Source organism: Camelus ferus, chromosome 16, assembly GCF_009834535.1.
Source record: "Camelus ferus isolate YT-003-E chromosome 16, BCGSAC_Cfer_1.0, whole genome shotgun sequence".
Lineage (NCBI taxonomy): Eukaryota > Metazoa > Chordata > Mammalia > Artiodactyla > Camelidae > Camelus > Camelus ferus.
Window position 1 is genome coordinate 49,280,462 of NC_045711.1, and position 16,561 is coordinate 49,297,022.

Genomic DNA, 16,561 nt, shown 5'->3' on the forward strand with positions numbered 1-16,561 from the left:
TGTATATATATATGTGTGTGTGTGGTACATTTAGGCTCTTTACAAAGAGACCTGTAACAAATGAAATTTTAGCTGTACAATTTTTTTTTTTTAAATGGTATTTCCCCACAGGCTTGGAGGAGGTAGAATCTGACTTTGGTTATTAAAATAAGTTGCACTGAAAGTATACAGATTGACAAAAATTCTGTTTGTTTACTACCCTGAGGTTCAAAATGCTTGTTTTCTCCTTAACTAGATTGTGAACTTCTCAAGGGCAAAAAGTGCATGTCTTCTGTTTCTTTGGAACCTGCCCCAACTCCCACTCATTTAGTGGGTTTTCCCACTAACCCATTAGCCTTCATGCTTATTTAATACTTTTGAACATATGAATGAATACCGGAGTAGACAATCTTTTATCGACTTTATATCTTCTCTTGAAAAGGACTTGGTTATTGTTAAACATTTCTTTTTTCTTTTAATTGAAGTACAGTCAATTACAATGTGTCAGTTTCTGATGTACAGCACAATGTTGCAGTCATGTGTATACATAATGTATATTCATTAAACTTCTTTTGAGTTCTGGAAATGTTCATCGCAAGGCTCAGGTTTGTTTTGACCTTCTCATTGTGTCACCAGGACAGGAGTTGCTCACGTAGGGATTACTGTTGTGTATTTAGGATGGAATGATAATCTTTTCCTCTTGGGTGTGGGGCTGCATTCAGATTAAAGCCACTAATACAGCACACCAACACTTTTCAGTTTAATGCAACTTAATTACACCTATAAATCATATCATCTTACATGAATATAAGGCTTCTCCTTCCGTGAACAATTTTGAATGTTTGGAAGAAATGCTGGCGTCTGTAGTTTTTACCCTCAAAAAAATCATTATCTTTGAAACCTCCCCAGGCAGCCACAAGACTAGCTACTCATTCCTTGAAAGAGATATTCATTAAAGTCAGCACTGTTTGAGAATTACGGAAACATTTTCTATTCTCTTTGACAACTTCTCCATGTTAATCTTAAAGACCGAGTTAAAACAGAACCCACTCTTTTTTCAACTATATAATCCAATATACCTTTGCTAGTTTAGCTATGCCACCTTTGTACTTTTAATCTCTAACTTCATGTAGTCAACAGTAACTTTTGAGTTGCCTATGAAAAATAATCCGGTATTAAGGTAAAAGTGTGCAAGATTTATTTTCTGATTTAGTGCTTAACACAGTTGTTGATGTCTTGAAGACTGTAGTCTGCAATACCATTTGTGGTACTGAAATTTGTGAACATTAAAAGAAATTTCTTTTTAATTTTTTGGCCCCTCAGTTTGACTTTTATTTCTTTTCTGCTTCTGATACCACTGGTCCATTCAGTAAAAATAAAGATAAAAAAGTTTAATACATTTTAAGATGTCTTTGGCTTCAGTTACAAACATTTGGAAATTAAGAAACATTCTGAAATTTAGTCCAGCTTATCTGAAAAGCAAAGCTGTTGGGAAGGCAAGACTAGTTGCCTTTTAGTATGTCCACATTCTGCTGCACCTTTTACAAATATTTCTGCACTGTTGCCTTCAGAAAAATTCATTATACTAATCCATTACTGCTTCAATTCCTTGCTTTCTTTTTTTTTTTTTTTTCCAAATGTCTCATCTCACCGGCGACTCAGTCCACCATTTCTGGCTCCGGAAACGAAATCTGGTGCTATGTGGACACACAAGTACTACAAGCTCACTTACCCTCAAAAATCATTAGCATTGAAACTTCTCCAAGTTGTCAGAAAACTCGTGCCTCATACCTTGAAAGAGATGGTCACTGAAGTCAGCGCTGTTAGAAAATTAGGGAAACGTTTTCAGTTCTTTTTGAGAATCCTAAAGGTTAATCTTTTCGGATTAGCTTTGGTCTTTTTCCAGCTGTGTGATGCTGTATAAGACCTTTGATTGTTTAGCTGCATCAGCTTATTGCTGTACTTGCTTATCATAAACAATCAATAACTGTTTTTTGACTTGAGTCAGGTACCTCCAAGACTGACTTGGCATGACTCCTGCTCTGAATATGTGTTTTTGTGTGTGACTCACTTCTGGAAAGGACCCCTCTGTTGTGGTTCTTGAGTTAAGATAATTCATACTTCAAAACATCATATTTAGTTCTGAATTTCTAGAACTTCGTTAGCCGTAAAGTGATTTTTAAAAATGTACTCTAAAAGTTTGAATGTTTACCAGTTGGCTAGGATTTTTGCTCTGTATGACAAATTTTACCTAGCAAGTAAGACTATTGTACTTTCGGCCCTGCGCTCAACCACCGGGTCAGGCCCCTGCCCACGTTGCGTGCTTCCCCTGCATGGGGCCCTGCAGCAACCCAGGCCTGGGGCTCCCCGGGAGGGAGTCGCCCTCCCAGCCCCGCAAGAGGAGGAAGAAGAGATCCCTGCGGCATGACAAGCCCCCGTACACCTACTTGGCCATGATCGCCCTGGTGATCCAGGCCGCACCGTCCCGCAGGCTGAAGCTGGCCCAGATCATCCATCAGGTCCAGGCCGTGTTCCCCTTCTTCAGGGACGACTATGAAGGCTGGAAAGACTCCATCCGCCACAACCTCTCCTCCAGCCGGTGCTTCCGCAAGGTGCCCGAGGATCCTGCGAAACCCCAGGCCAAGGGCAACTTCTGGGCGGTCGATGTGAGCCTGATCCCGGCCGAGGCGCTGCGGCTGCAGAACGCGGCCCCGTGCCGGCGCTGGCAGAGCAAAGGCGCCAGGGGCGCCTTCGCCAAGGACCTGGGCTCCTAGGTGCTGCCTGGCCGGCCCTACCGGCCATCTAGTCCCCAGCCGCTGGCCAGCGAGGGCTTCAGCATGAAGTCTCTGTTAGGGGGCTCCGGGGAGGGGGCGCCACGGAGCGGCCCAAGTCTGTCAGGCTCAGTGCGCCGGCGGGAGGAAGAGGAGCCCACTCCACTCCTGCCCTCTGGGAGGCCTCTGTGGCCCCTCTGCCCCCTCCCAGGGCCCGTGAAAGTGGAGGGGGAGACTTACCAGGGTGGAACCAGCAGGCCCTCGCCCCTCTCCCCTGATTCCAAAACATGGCCCCTTCACTTACTGCAGGGCACCTCAGACCCAGGAGGGCTGTCTGGTGGAGGTCACAGGGCCTTACTTTGGGGACAGCTGCCCACCTCCTACTTGCCCATCTACACTCTCAATGTGGTAATGCCCTTGGCCCCACTACCACCCACCTCCTGCCCCCGGTGCCCACCCTCAACCAGCGCAGCCCACTGCGGGGTGCCCCCTGCCACCCATAGCCCCCGAGGGCTGCTCTGGGATCTAGATGCCCTCTTCCAGGGGGTGCCACCCAATAAAAGCATCTATGATGTGTGGGGTAGCCACCCCTGAGACCTGGCTGCCCCCAGCCCAGGCTGGCTACTCTCCCGGTGCAGCCTGTGAGGCTCCCAGGGCAGGGGCTGCTTTCCTCTCCCACCCTCTTCTGCCACCATTTGGCTTGTTGAGAGGAAACCAAGGACAAGAGGACCAAGAGGTGTGCGTAGCTATGGCAGTATTGAGACATGAGGCATCAGTAGAGCCGAGAGTTCACATGGTTGTTGGGCTGCCCCAGGAGAGCTGTGGCCCAGCTGGGTATCACCCTGGCCCTGGTAGACAGTCATGCCTCACCTACCCCTAGGGAAGGCTGGGAGCAGGGCTCTGTTTGGAGTAGCCCTTCCTGTCCCCTTCCTGGTCCCACCATCTTTGGCCCTCTGTCCGTCTATCCACCCATCCATCCGTCACCATCAGTCATCTCCCCTCCCTGGCTCCGGGCTGGGGAAGGGAAAGCCTAATGGCAGCTCTGGCCTGAAGTTCTGTCCTCCCTCAACTGCCTGGGAAGGAGGTAGCACCTTCTAGGGGAGAGGGAATAGAGACCCTTCCTGGTTTTGGTGGTGGTAGTGTGGAAGATAACAGTAAAGGAACAGACAATATTTCAAAAAAAAAGACTTGTATTTTTCATGCTGTCCATATCTGTCTTAGTGCAACTTGTGGGCAGTTGTCCATTCATATCTTTGGTTTTCTATTGGTTATTTCCAGTGGGGTGTTCCACTCTTATATCAAACTCAATACACATACAAATTAATCTGTTATCTTTCTGTCTAATTCTGCTCTCCTTCCCAACTTTCTGGTTTGAAATTAAAAATTTTTTGTTTACCCTATCTTAGCTTTTGAAAGTCTAATCATTGACCAAATCCTGTCTCTCATTCTTTACTTCTCCCAGAATGATCTCAGTCAAGAAAAATTCAATTTATCCTCGAATTGCTATAGTAACCTATTCACTTTATCTCCAGTCTCTATCCCCACCACTCCAATCCATCTTGTGTCAGAGGTCATATTAATTCCCTTATTCAGTCAACCCTTGATGGGTTATCCTGAGCGTAAAGCTTTCAAGAGTTCCCTGCAGAACTTAAAATTAGTATCTATCGCATTCTCCTCTATTTATTCTATCTTCTTTCCTTCTTTACTTCCTTTGAAAGGGAAAGTGCATCTCCCTTCCCTGAGTTGAACAATGCTTGGAAGAAAACCATTTAAATCTGATACAGTAAGAGCTTCTGAGACATTTATTATTATTTATATAGATGTACATTTCAAAAAATAGAGCATGACTTTAACAAATGTCTCAGTGAAACTTCGAAACTATTCTACAGTCAGAGCCTTGGTTTGATATGACTTTAACTGCTTAATGCAAATGATAAATCCATATAAAAACACAACTCTTTGTGACCTGGAATATACTGTTCCTCTGAAGAAAATGAAATAGAATGATGGAAAATCTCTCTCTCTCTTTTTTATTTTGTAATTGTTCTATTTTTTTTTAATTGAAGTGTAGTTGACTTACAATATTAGTTTCAGGTGTACAGCATAGGGATTCAATATTTTTAGATTGTACTCCAAATAAAATTATAAAATATTGGTTATATTCCCTATGCTGTGTATTACATCCTTGTATCTTATTTATTTTATACCTAATAGTTTGCACCTCTTAATCCCCTTCACCTGTCTTGACCCTCCCCCTAGCTGGAAAATCTTTCTTATACAAATTACCCGTGATTTTATTTTCTCTTTTTGATCCAGGTTCAGACTCATGATTGAAAAGGAAACCAGAACATCATATATTCTTGTTTGGTTTTAGGTATGCATAAACATTGTCATATCCAGGACCATCTTTTAAAACTCTTAAGTTGGAGTCATTGAGTTTTAGCTTTTCATATTTTGTATTCATTCTGTTTTTAACCTACATCACCCCAAATGTCTATTAAGCATACACCATGTTGGTTGTAATGAGCTAGTTTTTCTGAGGAGGGAAGGCAGAGCCACAGTGCTGCCCTAGATTTCACTTCAAGTGGGCAAATGTTTGTGGAGGGCCCTGTGCGGGGATGGTGATGTGTGGAACTAGGGCTGGGTTCGTAAGTCAAGGCCTTGGCCATTGCCTTCATGGAGCCAGTAAGAGGGTATTGAAAATTGGACTCACAGTTGTACAAGTTGTCCAGCCTTTGTAGTATAACATGGTTGCATTTAGTTAAGATTGTAAATAGGAGCAACCAGATACCTATACTTGCCACTAGCCCCACCAGATTTCCTTTTTCATTAAACTTGAAGCTTCTCACCTAGCAGCCCTGCCCCTCAGGCAGGCAGTAGTGGGTCTCAGTTTCCTTCGGCAGGTGCATCTTGATGTCCAGGAGCTGCTGGTAGCCTGCGCTCTAGCTCTCTGTCTCCCTGCGGAGGCTGGAGGCCTAGAATCTTTTAGAAAGAACTTCTGGGTAGGAGGTTGGAATAAGTCACCACCCAACTCTTTAAAATTGTGTGTTTTTTAAAAATTGAAGTCTAATTGATTTACAATGTTGTGTTAGTTTCTGGTGTATAGCATAGTGATTCAGTTATACATATATTCTCTTTTCCATTGTGGTTTATGATACAATACTGAATATAGTTCCCTGTGCTATACAGGAGGCCCTTGTTGTTTATCTATTTTATATGTAGTAGTTTATATATGCTAATCCCAGACTCCTAATTTATCCCTCCTCAACCTCTTCCCCCTTTGATAACCGTAAGTTTGTTTTCTATGTCTGTGAGTCTATTTCTGTTTTGTAAATAAGTTCATTTGTATCATTAAAATGTGTGATTTTTTAAGTTGTTATGATTCTGATAGAAATCACAAGTGTTAACATTGGATCTTCGTGGAAACTTTTGGGTGTGGAACACCCAGTGGGGAAAGCAAAACGACCTCATTTTGAAATGATACAATGAAGCCCTTATTTGCATACAAGCATGGATATTTAAAAAAAATCTGACTTCTTGATCTTAGGCAAACTAATAAAAATTATTTGAAGCAATTTATCTTACAGATAGCTGCCAACAATGAGTAAAGCTAAAAGCAGTGTTTGTCTCTAAAGGTGGGGGTGTAAGGCTTAACCGACAGAGGTTGTGATAGTATGAAAAGCTCTTTCTGCAATGTCAGTAAATTCCAGGCATTAATAATTGCAGTTATGCATTGTACCAGTCCAAGAGAAGGTGCTTGGACTATGATTATGCTTCTCAAAATATACATGTGAGTTCTTTACAAAGTCCTTTGCAGAAAATCTCACCATCTTTCTATAAAAAGCTTAGAATGGCTCTTGCTTAGATTGCTTATGTACTTTTTGTGCATAAAAGTTGAGTTTTCAATGAAATATTGCCTTGCCTGTCTCACCTCCCACCTTTGCTGCCACGGTGAGATCATGACGCTCATTCAAGATGCTGCACTTGACTTCCCCAGGACACAGCTCTTGTCCTAGTTAGAAAGCTTGTCTTCCCCTGGTTTTGCCCTCTACATGAAATCCGGCTTCAGTTTTAATGGCCAAAGGGGCATTTAGTATCCCGCTCTCCAGGCTGACCTCAGGCCGAGGGCCATCTTTGTTAGCACTTCTGGTCTCCATAACATCACACAACATCCACAAGTTCCTCCTCTCTATGTAGACCGAGAACTGTCCTGGGAATTTTAAAGCCTGCTTGTTTGCTTTAGGTCGGGGAGGAGCACTTTTGTAAAATGGAAGTATACACAGTCCTTTTTTGGGTATCTCTTTCAGAATGAGACTACCCTGTGAGTTTCATATAGGAAACTGTAGACCTTCATTTATGTTGGTAGAGTGGAAAGAACACAGCTTTTGGGATTAGGAAGACAGAACTTCGACTTCTAATTCTTCCTCTTACTTGCCCTGTGACTTTGAATAAATGATTTGACCTCTCCAAGCTACATTCTTCTTCCTCTGTGAAATAGGAACAGTAATATCTACATCATAGGGTTTGAGGAGTAAGTGAAATAAAGCATATAGATACCAAGCATTTATCAATGTAATAAGTGCTTATGAAATGTGAATTCATCTCTTCCCTCTCTTTTTTTGCTTGATATCACTTGTAAAAATGCCTATTTAGATTAATTATAGACACTAGCTCACTGTGATCCTTTATATCACAGGTGGAACCACATTCAGCTGCACTTTTTCTAAGTTACTCTTAAATAAAAGGCAATACCTACACCGTAGACCGAGTCAAGCAATTAACAGATGTAATATTAAACAACAAGGTCCTACTATATAGCACAGGGAACTATAGTCATTATCTTGCAATAACCTATAATGGAAAAGAATCTGAAAAAGAAATATATATATATTTCTGAATCACTTTGCTTTATAGCAGAAACTAACATAACATTGTAAATCAACTATATTTCAATAAAAAATGTGGTTGAAAACTATTGGCTGTCAGTGGGGATGGGGTTTGGCTATGGGGAGATGTAATATAGGGGTGGAGGAGTAGGATGTACAAACTGCTGGGTGTTAAGGTAGGCTCAAGGAGGTCGTGTACAACACCGGGAGTATAGCCACTATTTTGTAATAACTGTAAAGTGAAAGTAACCTTTAAAAATTTATAACAATAGGGGGAGGGTACAGATTAGTGGTAGAGTGTGTGCTTAGCACGCACGGGGTCCAGGGTTCAATCCCCAGTACCTCCTCTAAATATAAATAAATAAATAAATAAATAAACCAAATTACCTCCCCCTCATAAAAATAAACAAACAAAAAATTGTATAACGATAAAAAACTAAAAAAAAAAGAAATGGTAATTATGTGACATGACGGAGGTGTTAGCTAAGGCTATGGTGGTGATCATTTTGCAATGAGAGGAGTATTAAATTCATACACTGAACACTTGAAACTTACACAATGTTATATGTCAGTTATATCTCAATAAAGCTGTGAGGTGGGGAAAGAAAAAAAATGTAGTAATACAAGCCAAGATATCAACAGTGATTATGTTAGATAGTGGGGTTATGAGTGATTTTAATTTTCTTCTTCTAGTTTGCATTTTCCAAATTGTCTTCAATAAATTACTTTTTTATTTTTAATTTTATTTCTCATTGAAGTGTAGTTGATTTACAATGTTAACTTCAGGTGTACAGCAAAGTGATTCAGTTATACATATACATACATATATATTTTTTCTTTTCAGATTTTTCCCACTATATATTACAAAAAATTGAATATAGTTCCCTATGCTATACAGTAGGCCCTTATTTTTAAAAAATATTTAAAAAATACTATTAAATTTTTTTATTTGTTTTTTGAGGGAGAGGTAATTAGGTTTGTTTGTTTGTTTGTTTGTTTATTTATTTATTTATTTATTTATTTATTTATTTATTTATTTATTTATTTTTTGATGGAGGTACTGGGGATTGAACCCAGGACCTTGTGCATGCTAAGCACACACTCTACCACTGAGTTATACCCTCCCCCTAAGTTACTTTTATTATAAGGAAAAAAAAAGTGATTGATGTGTTACCCCATTGTTTGCTTTTTTCCACCTGATCATTTCATGTTGATATCGATATTGCACGTGAGTAAATGTTTTTAAAAAAGAGCTTTACTGGTGTTTCCTGTTCTTCAAGTGTCCTGTTTGAGCTACTGATACTTTTTAAAAGTGATTTATTAACTTGCAGTATTTTGTTACTTGAGAAGATTGTTCGGAAGCTATTACTTGAGCTACGTTCTGGGTGATTTACATTCATCACTTTGTGTCCTTTGGTAGGTCTTTTGAACACTGTCTAATTCTGTGAAGTCTTTAAGCGGGTTTAAGCTGCTTACTATGGAGTCTCAAATCCTTTGCCTGTTTCCTCTCCTCTGCCTGCTGTAAACCTTGTTTCTTGTTTCTAATCTTGGTAAGGACGGCTGCCACTTCCAGCATCCTCACCATTCTTGTTCCGTGTCCTTTGAGGTCAGAAAGACAGGAACAACTTTATGAATCTCTGGATCAAAAGTCAACAATGAAAATTCATATGCAAGTTGGCTCTTCCTTCCATAAGCCCAACTCTCAGAAGAAAGAAACACACTCCTCTTATTTAAAGGTTGACTGCAGAGCTGAACTTGAGAGTTTCAAAATAAAAGCATATGCCTGTTGTGTGGTTTTAAAATAATTTGAGGGCCAATAATAACATGCGAACACCCTGGCCTTAGTATTTCATCTGGCATTCTGAATAAATTTCATGATCCAAAAGGGTTTAATAATTTCAGTTTTTAAAATTGTATGTGCTCATAACACATTCTACTGCATCTCAGTGTGTTGGCATCTAGGATCTGGTCTTTTCTGTATCTAAAAACAATCATTTGGTACAAATGGAACCTCTCAACCCATGCCAGGGAAACCCAGAATGAGGATTTCACCTCAAGATGATTTTCAGAGTAACCACATACTTTTGCCTTGATTTTAGGGTAAGTAAGACTAGCCGTAAACATAGGTCCCAGGTGGTACAGGACTGGATCTTCTAAGACTGGACCTGGGAGGACCCATGGAGAGAGGCTTTCCTGGTGTGACTGTGGTGGCCAAAGGGACAGGAGGCCCATACAGCTGGTTTCCATTTCTGTCCTGCCTTGAGTCCAGGCTGAATCAGTGAGTTCATATTTCTTAACTTTTCAGTAGAGGAGAAACAGCCAAAGTTTAGTTTGCTCTAATGCTTTGATGGGAACCATATGTTTGATTTAAGACAGTGAGGCTCTTTTTTCTTTGGATAGTGGTTTGTGCTTAGCTATTAACTTCGTTCTGTGGTTACAGTGTGCCTACAGGTTCACTTTTATGTTTTAGTTAATGTGCCTAGAAGAAAAAAAAACTACCTTATTTGGTTGTTTTTATTAATAAGGTTTGATACTCTCATACCACTCTTATTTTTTTTTCAAATTTTTTTGTAGGTGGAGTAACTCGGTTTATATATTTTTTTAATGGAGGTACTAGGGATTGAACCCAAGACCTCGTTCATGCTAGGCATGGCTCTGCACTAAGCTATACCCCCGCCCCCGCCTCAATACTGCTCTTACTGATTTTATATTTGCAGGTACATTTACACGAATTATATTCAGGTTGATCCTTTTGTGATTTCTAATTTGGGTTTTTAGGCCAAGTCCCATGTTCTTTTCTTGAGTACCAGCTTGTGGGATTGATGATCTAACATGTGATCTGGTCACTGTAAATTCCTTGAGTGGAAAAGTCCTTACCCAGGCTGGCTTTGTCTTTCGCCTGTGTCTTCCTGGGACTGACCTGACCTCCTACCCTTCTTTGACACGCTTCATATCCCAGTTGAGACAAGACAGAGCCCTGTGGACCACCCATGGGGTAAATGACTTCAGCAGGGGGAGGAAACACCAGCTTGGCTAAGTGATGATTTTTGGCTCAAGGGGTGGCTCGATTTGACAAGGGAACCAGTATCTGAGCATCATTTCTCTTTGGGGCTTTCAAAGTTTTCAGAAACCTGGTCTCATATCACATATCCTATCTTCTTTCCCAAGATTTTAATTTTGACCATTCTCCTAAGCGTTCTGCAAACATGACTTGTCAGATTTCTCTAGTATTTCTCTTGACTGTTGTGGAATCAAGCCTTTCACTATGAACACCCTGTGTTGTCTGCTGTCTTCGTGTTTTTAGCTTTCCTGTCCATCTAAATGGAAGTTTCTTGAAGTAGGGGGCATATCTTATGCTTCTTTTTATATTATTAAATATTCAGTTTGGTGATGGACATAAAGAAACTAGACATTAATAATAGGTTGATTATTCAAATAATCGCATTCTTCTTTGTGGGCTAAAGTGTTGGCTTTAGTTTTAGGGAGGATGAGATCTAATTTCAGCTATAACTGAGTTCTAACGTTATGTTCAAATTTCCCGTATACAAAATGGCTATAATCTTGCTTCTTTTTTTTTATTAAGTGTATTTTATTTATTTATTTTTTGGTGGGGGGGAAGTAATTAGGTTTATTTAATATTTATTTATTCTTGGAGGAAGTAGTGGGAATAACCCAGGATCTCATATATGTTAAGCATGCGCCCTACCACTTGAGCTATACCCTCCCCCCATAATCTTGATTCTTATTGAAAAAGATACTATCATTTCTAGGTAAAAATATTGAGTTTCTTTTTAAAAAAATTCAGGAATCATTTAGTGAACTTGCAAAAGTAAGTTTACTGAAGCATAGAAACAATTAGAGCAAAGTCGTCATTTCAACTTTTTCAAGAGCATTCTAATAAGAAAAGAAGAGGATGCAGAAAAATTGGTCAGTCATCTATTTCTGGATGGAAGCTCTTCCCTGAAGTCATCCAGAAAGATGGCTAGATTGATGCAATATCTTCATTTGTGTCCTTTAGATTTCTCTCTGAAAGACACTTGTTGGCCTGGAAATTGCTTACTTAATTTTCACCTCAGAAACATTGTTGACTTGGGAAGAGACGACTTTGCCGTCCACCACCTCCTCTATGATGGTCTTAGTCACTCTCGACTTGCTTGGATCTGAAAATCATAGAATCACAATGTCAGCCTGGACACTGTCGGAGAAACACAGATCAGGAGAAACCCAGGTGCATTCACTGAGTACGTTCTCCCTGGGCGAGATGATGTGAACAATAGCACGTACTTTTTATAGGACAAGTAAAACGTGCCTTTACTTCTCAGTTTTAAAATTATTGTGAACATGAACAAAAATGTCTACCTCTTCCTTGGACAGAACAGCTTCTGGATCTTGAGTCGCCAGACATGGATGAATCCCTGGATCCCATGTTTCTGGACCCTGTGTTTCTGGATCCTAAGCTTCTAAAATCAGATCCTCCAAAACCAGAACTGCTGGAGAAAAAGAACTGGTTTCCTTTGTGGTTTGCAAAGGCAGGAGAAAACCTCTGCGCAGAGGGCTCTTTCTGATGAAGGCAGATGTCTTTTGATCGGACTGTGTGACTGTTACCTTGTAAATACGAGTCCGGTCCCCAAGCCCCTTTTTGGTTTCATAATGTAAATACACCAAGGTATCCACTTAGCCTGTTCCTGACTTTCACTTACCCTCCTTCGCCATCAAGCAGGCGGTGGTAGGTCTCAATCTCCATCTCTAGGCGGGTCTTGATGTCCAGCAGCTGCTCATATTCTGCGTTCTGGCATTCAGTCTCCCCCCAGATCTGGCAGATCTGCTCCTCCAGGCTGCTGATCTGTATCTGAATTTGTGACAGCTGAGCCATGTAGCCAGCCTCCGTGTCAGCCAAGGTCCCTTCCAGAGAGCTTTTCTAAGAGAAAAAGCAAATAAACATTTCATGATGAAAATAAATCATGGGATGATTAAAAAAAAAACCTACAACACTTTATAAGGTACTAGAAGTACCTTCTCCCCGAATTACAACCCCTATTGCTAGATCCATTCCTTAATTTTGTTTGTTTGTTTTTTTGGAGGGGGAGGTAATTAGGTTTGTTAATGAATTAATTTTTTAATGGAGGTACTGGGGATTGAACCCAGGGCCTCATGCATGGTAGACATGTGCTCTACCACTGAGCTACGTACCCTCCCCCCGACTTCCTTAATTTTTGTTGGTGTTACTTTTTGAAAACTAAATCTTTTATGGAAATAGAGTATATTATCTTTAACTGGGATATTTTATGCTTTGGATGACCACAATATAGTTCCTCCTTAATCCTGCTTTGATTATGTGCCAATTAGAACATCTTGGCAATGAAAGAAACCTGAATCACTCAACTCTCTGTTGGAGATTTTGGAAAAAAGTGTTTGCACAAACCATGGCCAGTTGGGACTGCAGCTCGATTTCCAGGGCTTGCAGAGTACGTTTCAGTTCTGTTATCTCATTCTTGGCGGAACTGGCTGCCCCCGCATCAGTAGAGATCTGTGCTTGCAGTGATGCACTCTAAACACAAACGAAATGCAATCACTGCAGGTCTGATGAGATGTTGGAAGCAGCTTGTGTGTGACCGCAGGCTCAGGGTGACAATCTACCTGCTTATTGAACTGCTCCTCGGCCTCCCGGCGGTTCTGCTCAGCCAGCTCCTCATACTGTGCCCTCATGTCATTCAGTAACTTAGTCAGGTCTGTTCCTGGGGCAGCATTCATTTCTACCGTCACATCCCCTCCGGAGCCTCATTGCACACGCTTCATTTCCTAGCAAGGAGGGAAAAAAGACCATAGTAATGAAAACCGAAAAGCAATGACTCCCTAAAATGTGCATGAGCTGAAAAGTTGAAGTTGAAACTAGGACACTGAAGGAGGGGAACCCCATAAAATTCACATGTAATTTGCTCATTATTACTCTCTCTCCCCTCCTCCCCTCCTGCATAGGAGTTGGAAATCCATTCAGATGGAATTTAATTAATTCATCAATTGAAATATAGTCAGTTTATAATGTTGTGTTAATTTCTGGTGGATAGCATAGTGAGTCTATCATGTATATATATATATTCCTTTTCATATTCTTTTTTATTATAGGCTATTACAAGGTTTTAGACGTAGTTCCCTGTGCTATTCAGTAGGACCTTGTTGTTTATTTTATGTATAGTAGTTAGTATCTGCAAATTCTGAACTCCCAATTTATGCCTCCACCCTCCTCGGGATTTATTTTATTTTATTTTATTATAGAACGGAGGGTGGGGGAGACTCTGTAGACCAGAGTCGCTGATTCACATGGAACATGTCCCTACCTCCTCGTGGTTCTTCTTCAGGTAGGCCAGCTCCTCGGTGAGGCTCTCAATCTGCATCTCCAGGCCGGAACGGGTCGTGGTCAAGTCATCCAGGACTTTCCGCAGGCCGTTGGTGTCCGCCTCCACTGTCTGCCGGAGATGTAGTTCGTTCTCATACCTGGGAGGGTACAGTACAGCACATTTCGAAAAGTCCAGTCTGTCCTTCCATATTCAAGAAAATATTTTCTCCCCTGATCAACTGGATAAATGAAGGCTAAATTTTCTCTTAGGAGCTTTTCCCTGTAAAGCAAAATCTGAGCCTCATATTAATTCTATTGATGGCCAATCTTTTTTATAACGAAAAAATCCTGAAATGGCCTCTCTATTTTCTTGTTGGTGGGATGATGGTTTTTAACATTTACCCTTGGGATGTTTGTGAATTTAGGTCTTGATCCCCTAAAATTTTTTTTTTAATTTAGAATAAACTAAGCAAATGAATTACATTTTATTTTTCCTACATTTGTTTTCAAGCCTTCATTTTTCTTACTTCAGTCTGAAGTCATCAGCAGCCAGTCTGGCATTGTCAATTTGCAGAACAATCCCAGCATTTTCAGTCATGGCAGTAATGATCTAGAAAAGACAATAACAGTGAATAAATCACAATTGCTTTTTACCTGTGTCTGGACACCCACCTGTGAGAGTAGACGTCCCCTGAATTAGCTTTTAAAAGTGATTTGCTTGGAAAACTTGCTTAGTAATGACACCTGCATTGATAATCCTGATGTATTGGACTACCTCCTTCTGTGAAAATTAACAGTTTGCACAGGCACTGGAACAGGCACAGAACATTGTTTCACAGAACACAGCCCTCGGCATAGTCTTGCTTCTTTGGAAGATCAGTTATTCTATGAGCTCTTTCAGAAAATAGTGTGAAACATGAATTTCACTTCCAAAAAAGTCTTAAAAATATATTTTCCATACATCCATGGTGAAACATTTTAGATTCCATCACATTCTCATATAATATTTGCACCAGATTTTCTAGGAAGAAAAATAGTCGTAAAGACTATTTAAATCTAGCAAGACACTAAAATACGCCAATCTGCCAGAATTAATCATGAAATAATTAGACTAAACTAGTGTCCACTCGTTGTCATCACTCTTACATATATGTTAACTAGCTGCCTGGCACTGTATAAATTTTACTCGTATGCAGAAATCCTCAAATTTGAGATGCAAACAGAATCAATGTGGGTTGGGGGTCATGTATACAGTACTATCATGGTTAAAACACACCAAATCCCATTTGACAGATGCAACAAACAAATACATTAAAAAATAATTCCTTGACTTGAAATTCATCATTACAATACATGATCTGAATAAATGGGAAAGACACAGAAGTTGTAGAAACTGGGCAAGGACTAGTGTCTCACCTGATTCCTGAGATCTTCGATGATTGGATAGTATTTGCTATAATCCCTTCCGGATCCACCATCTCTAGACCCAGGCCCAAATTTGTCATACCACTCCTTGATTTTGTTCTCCAGATCAGCATTGGCCTCCTCCAGGGCTCTGACCTTGCCTAGGTAATTGGCCAGGCGGTCATTGAGGTTCTGCATGGTTTGCTTTTCACCTCCGGAGAAGAGGCCCCCATCGCCAATGCCACCACCCAAACCACCGCCGTAGCTGTAGAAGCCTCCGCTAGCACCGCCGCCGAGTCCAGAACCCCCGCCGAGTCCAGAACCCCCGCCGAAGCGAGAACCCCCGCCGAAGCCAGCCCCAGAGCCTGAAGCTCCTCCAAAGCCACCCCCTACTGAGCAGCTACCAACACCCCCCCCCCCCAAAGCTGCCTCCATAGCCCCAGCTGGTGCCCCTACTCAGGCCACAGCTGCCGGCCCCTCCTCGGAAGCCCCGGGCAGAGCCTCCCCGCAGCCTGCAACTGCTTCCGCCGCTGAAGCTGCCGCCCCCGGCGACGGACACCCTGACCGAGCTGCTGCCTCGGGTCCTGGAGGACACGCGGGATGAGCAAGACATGCTGTTCCTGCAGAGGTCTGGCTTGTCCAGGTGAGTAGGAGAGGTGACATGAAAAGCAGGCTGCCTTTTTGGCCCTTATACACACACTTTTAGGGTGTTCCTCTTCGGTGTCACTTCTTAATCCCTGTTACAGTTTTACTAATCCGCAACTGGGTAATTTTTTTTCCCGAACCCACTCTACCGGCTCTTTTTCTGAAGTTGGGTCAGAGCCTCGGGGCATTTACTATATCAAGGGGGAAAAAATAAGGTGGAGGAAAGCCAAAAATTTTTTTGTTTTCCAAAATTACAGTTTTAGTCTTGCAGAGGTTTCGGTGACTGGTCTTTCTTTTCTGAAAGTAATTCTATTAAATTTGCTTCGTGATTTCCCAATTGCAGGGCACATCCCCAGATTCACAGATGTAATTAAAATACTTAATATGAGAATGGAAATTGTTCATCAACTTATGACTTTCTGTTTATATTGTTCTCTTAAAGTCGAAATTAACTTTAGCATCGGCATTTGTTTCAGGTTTACTTAATTGCCCTCAGTGATTATTTCAATCAGCATATTTCTAAGGTTGTTGAAGTTTGTGAT

At 41.2% G+C, this 16,561-nt stretch overlaps 1 protein-coding gene, 1 long non-coding RNA gene and 1 pseudogene across 3 annotated transcripts in view; 2 read left to right on the top strand and 1 right to left on the bottom strand.

The window, feature by feature from the left end:
• LOC116669187 overlaps positions 1-16,561 on the top strand; it is an 82,615-nt gene that overhangs the window by 24,662 nt on the left and 41,392 nt on the right. The window contains exon 1 of one of the 2 annotated variants that reach the window (XR_004326541.1): positions 15,921-16,017. The exons of the other annotated variant lie outside the window; for it this stretch is intronic. This is a non-coding gene — a long non-coding RNA (uncharacterized LOC116669187). Of the gene's footprint in view, positions 1-15,920; positions 16,018-16,561 lie in introns of those variants that run through there. 2 annotated transcript variants of the gene reach the window in all.
• LOC116669166 lies at positions 2,291-3,935 on the top strand (annotated as a pseudogene).
• On the bottom strand, positions 11,657-16,016 carry KRT24 (keratin 24). Its single transcript, XM_032498113.1, is given in 9 exon segments — positions 11,657-11,796; positions 11,996-12,123; positions 12,337-12,554; positions 13,059-13,184; positions 13,274-13,435; positions 13,972-14,128; positions 14,498-14,580; positions 15,387-15,791; positions 15,793-16,016. Coding segments are annotated over 9 exon segments (1,578 nt in total). The 5' UTR covers positions 15,988-16,016; the 3' UTR covers positions 11,657-11,692.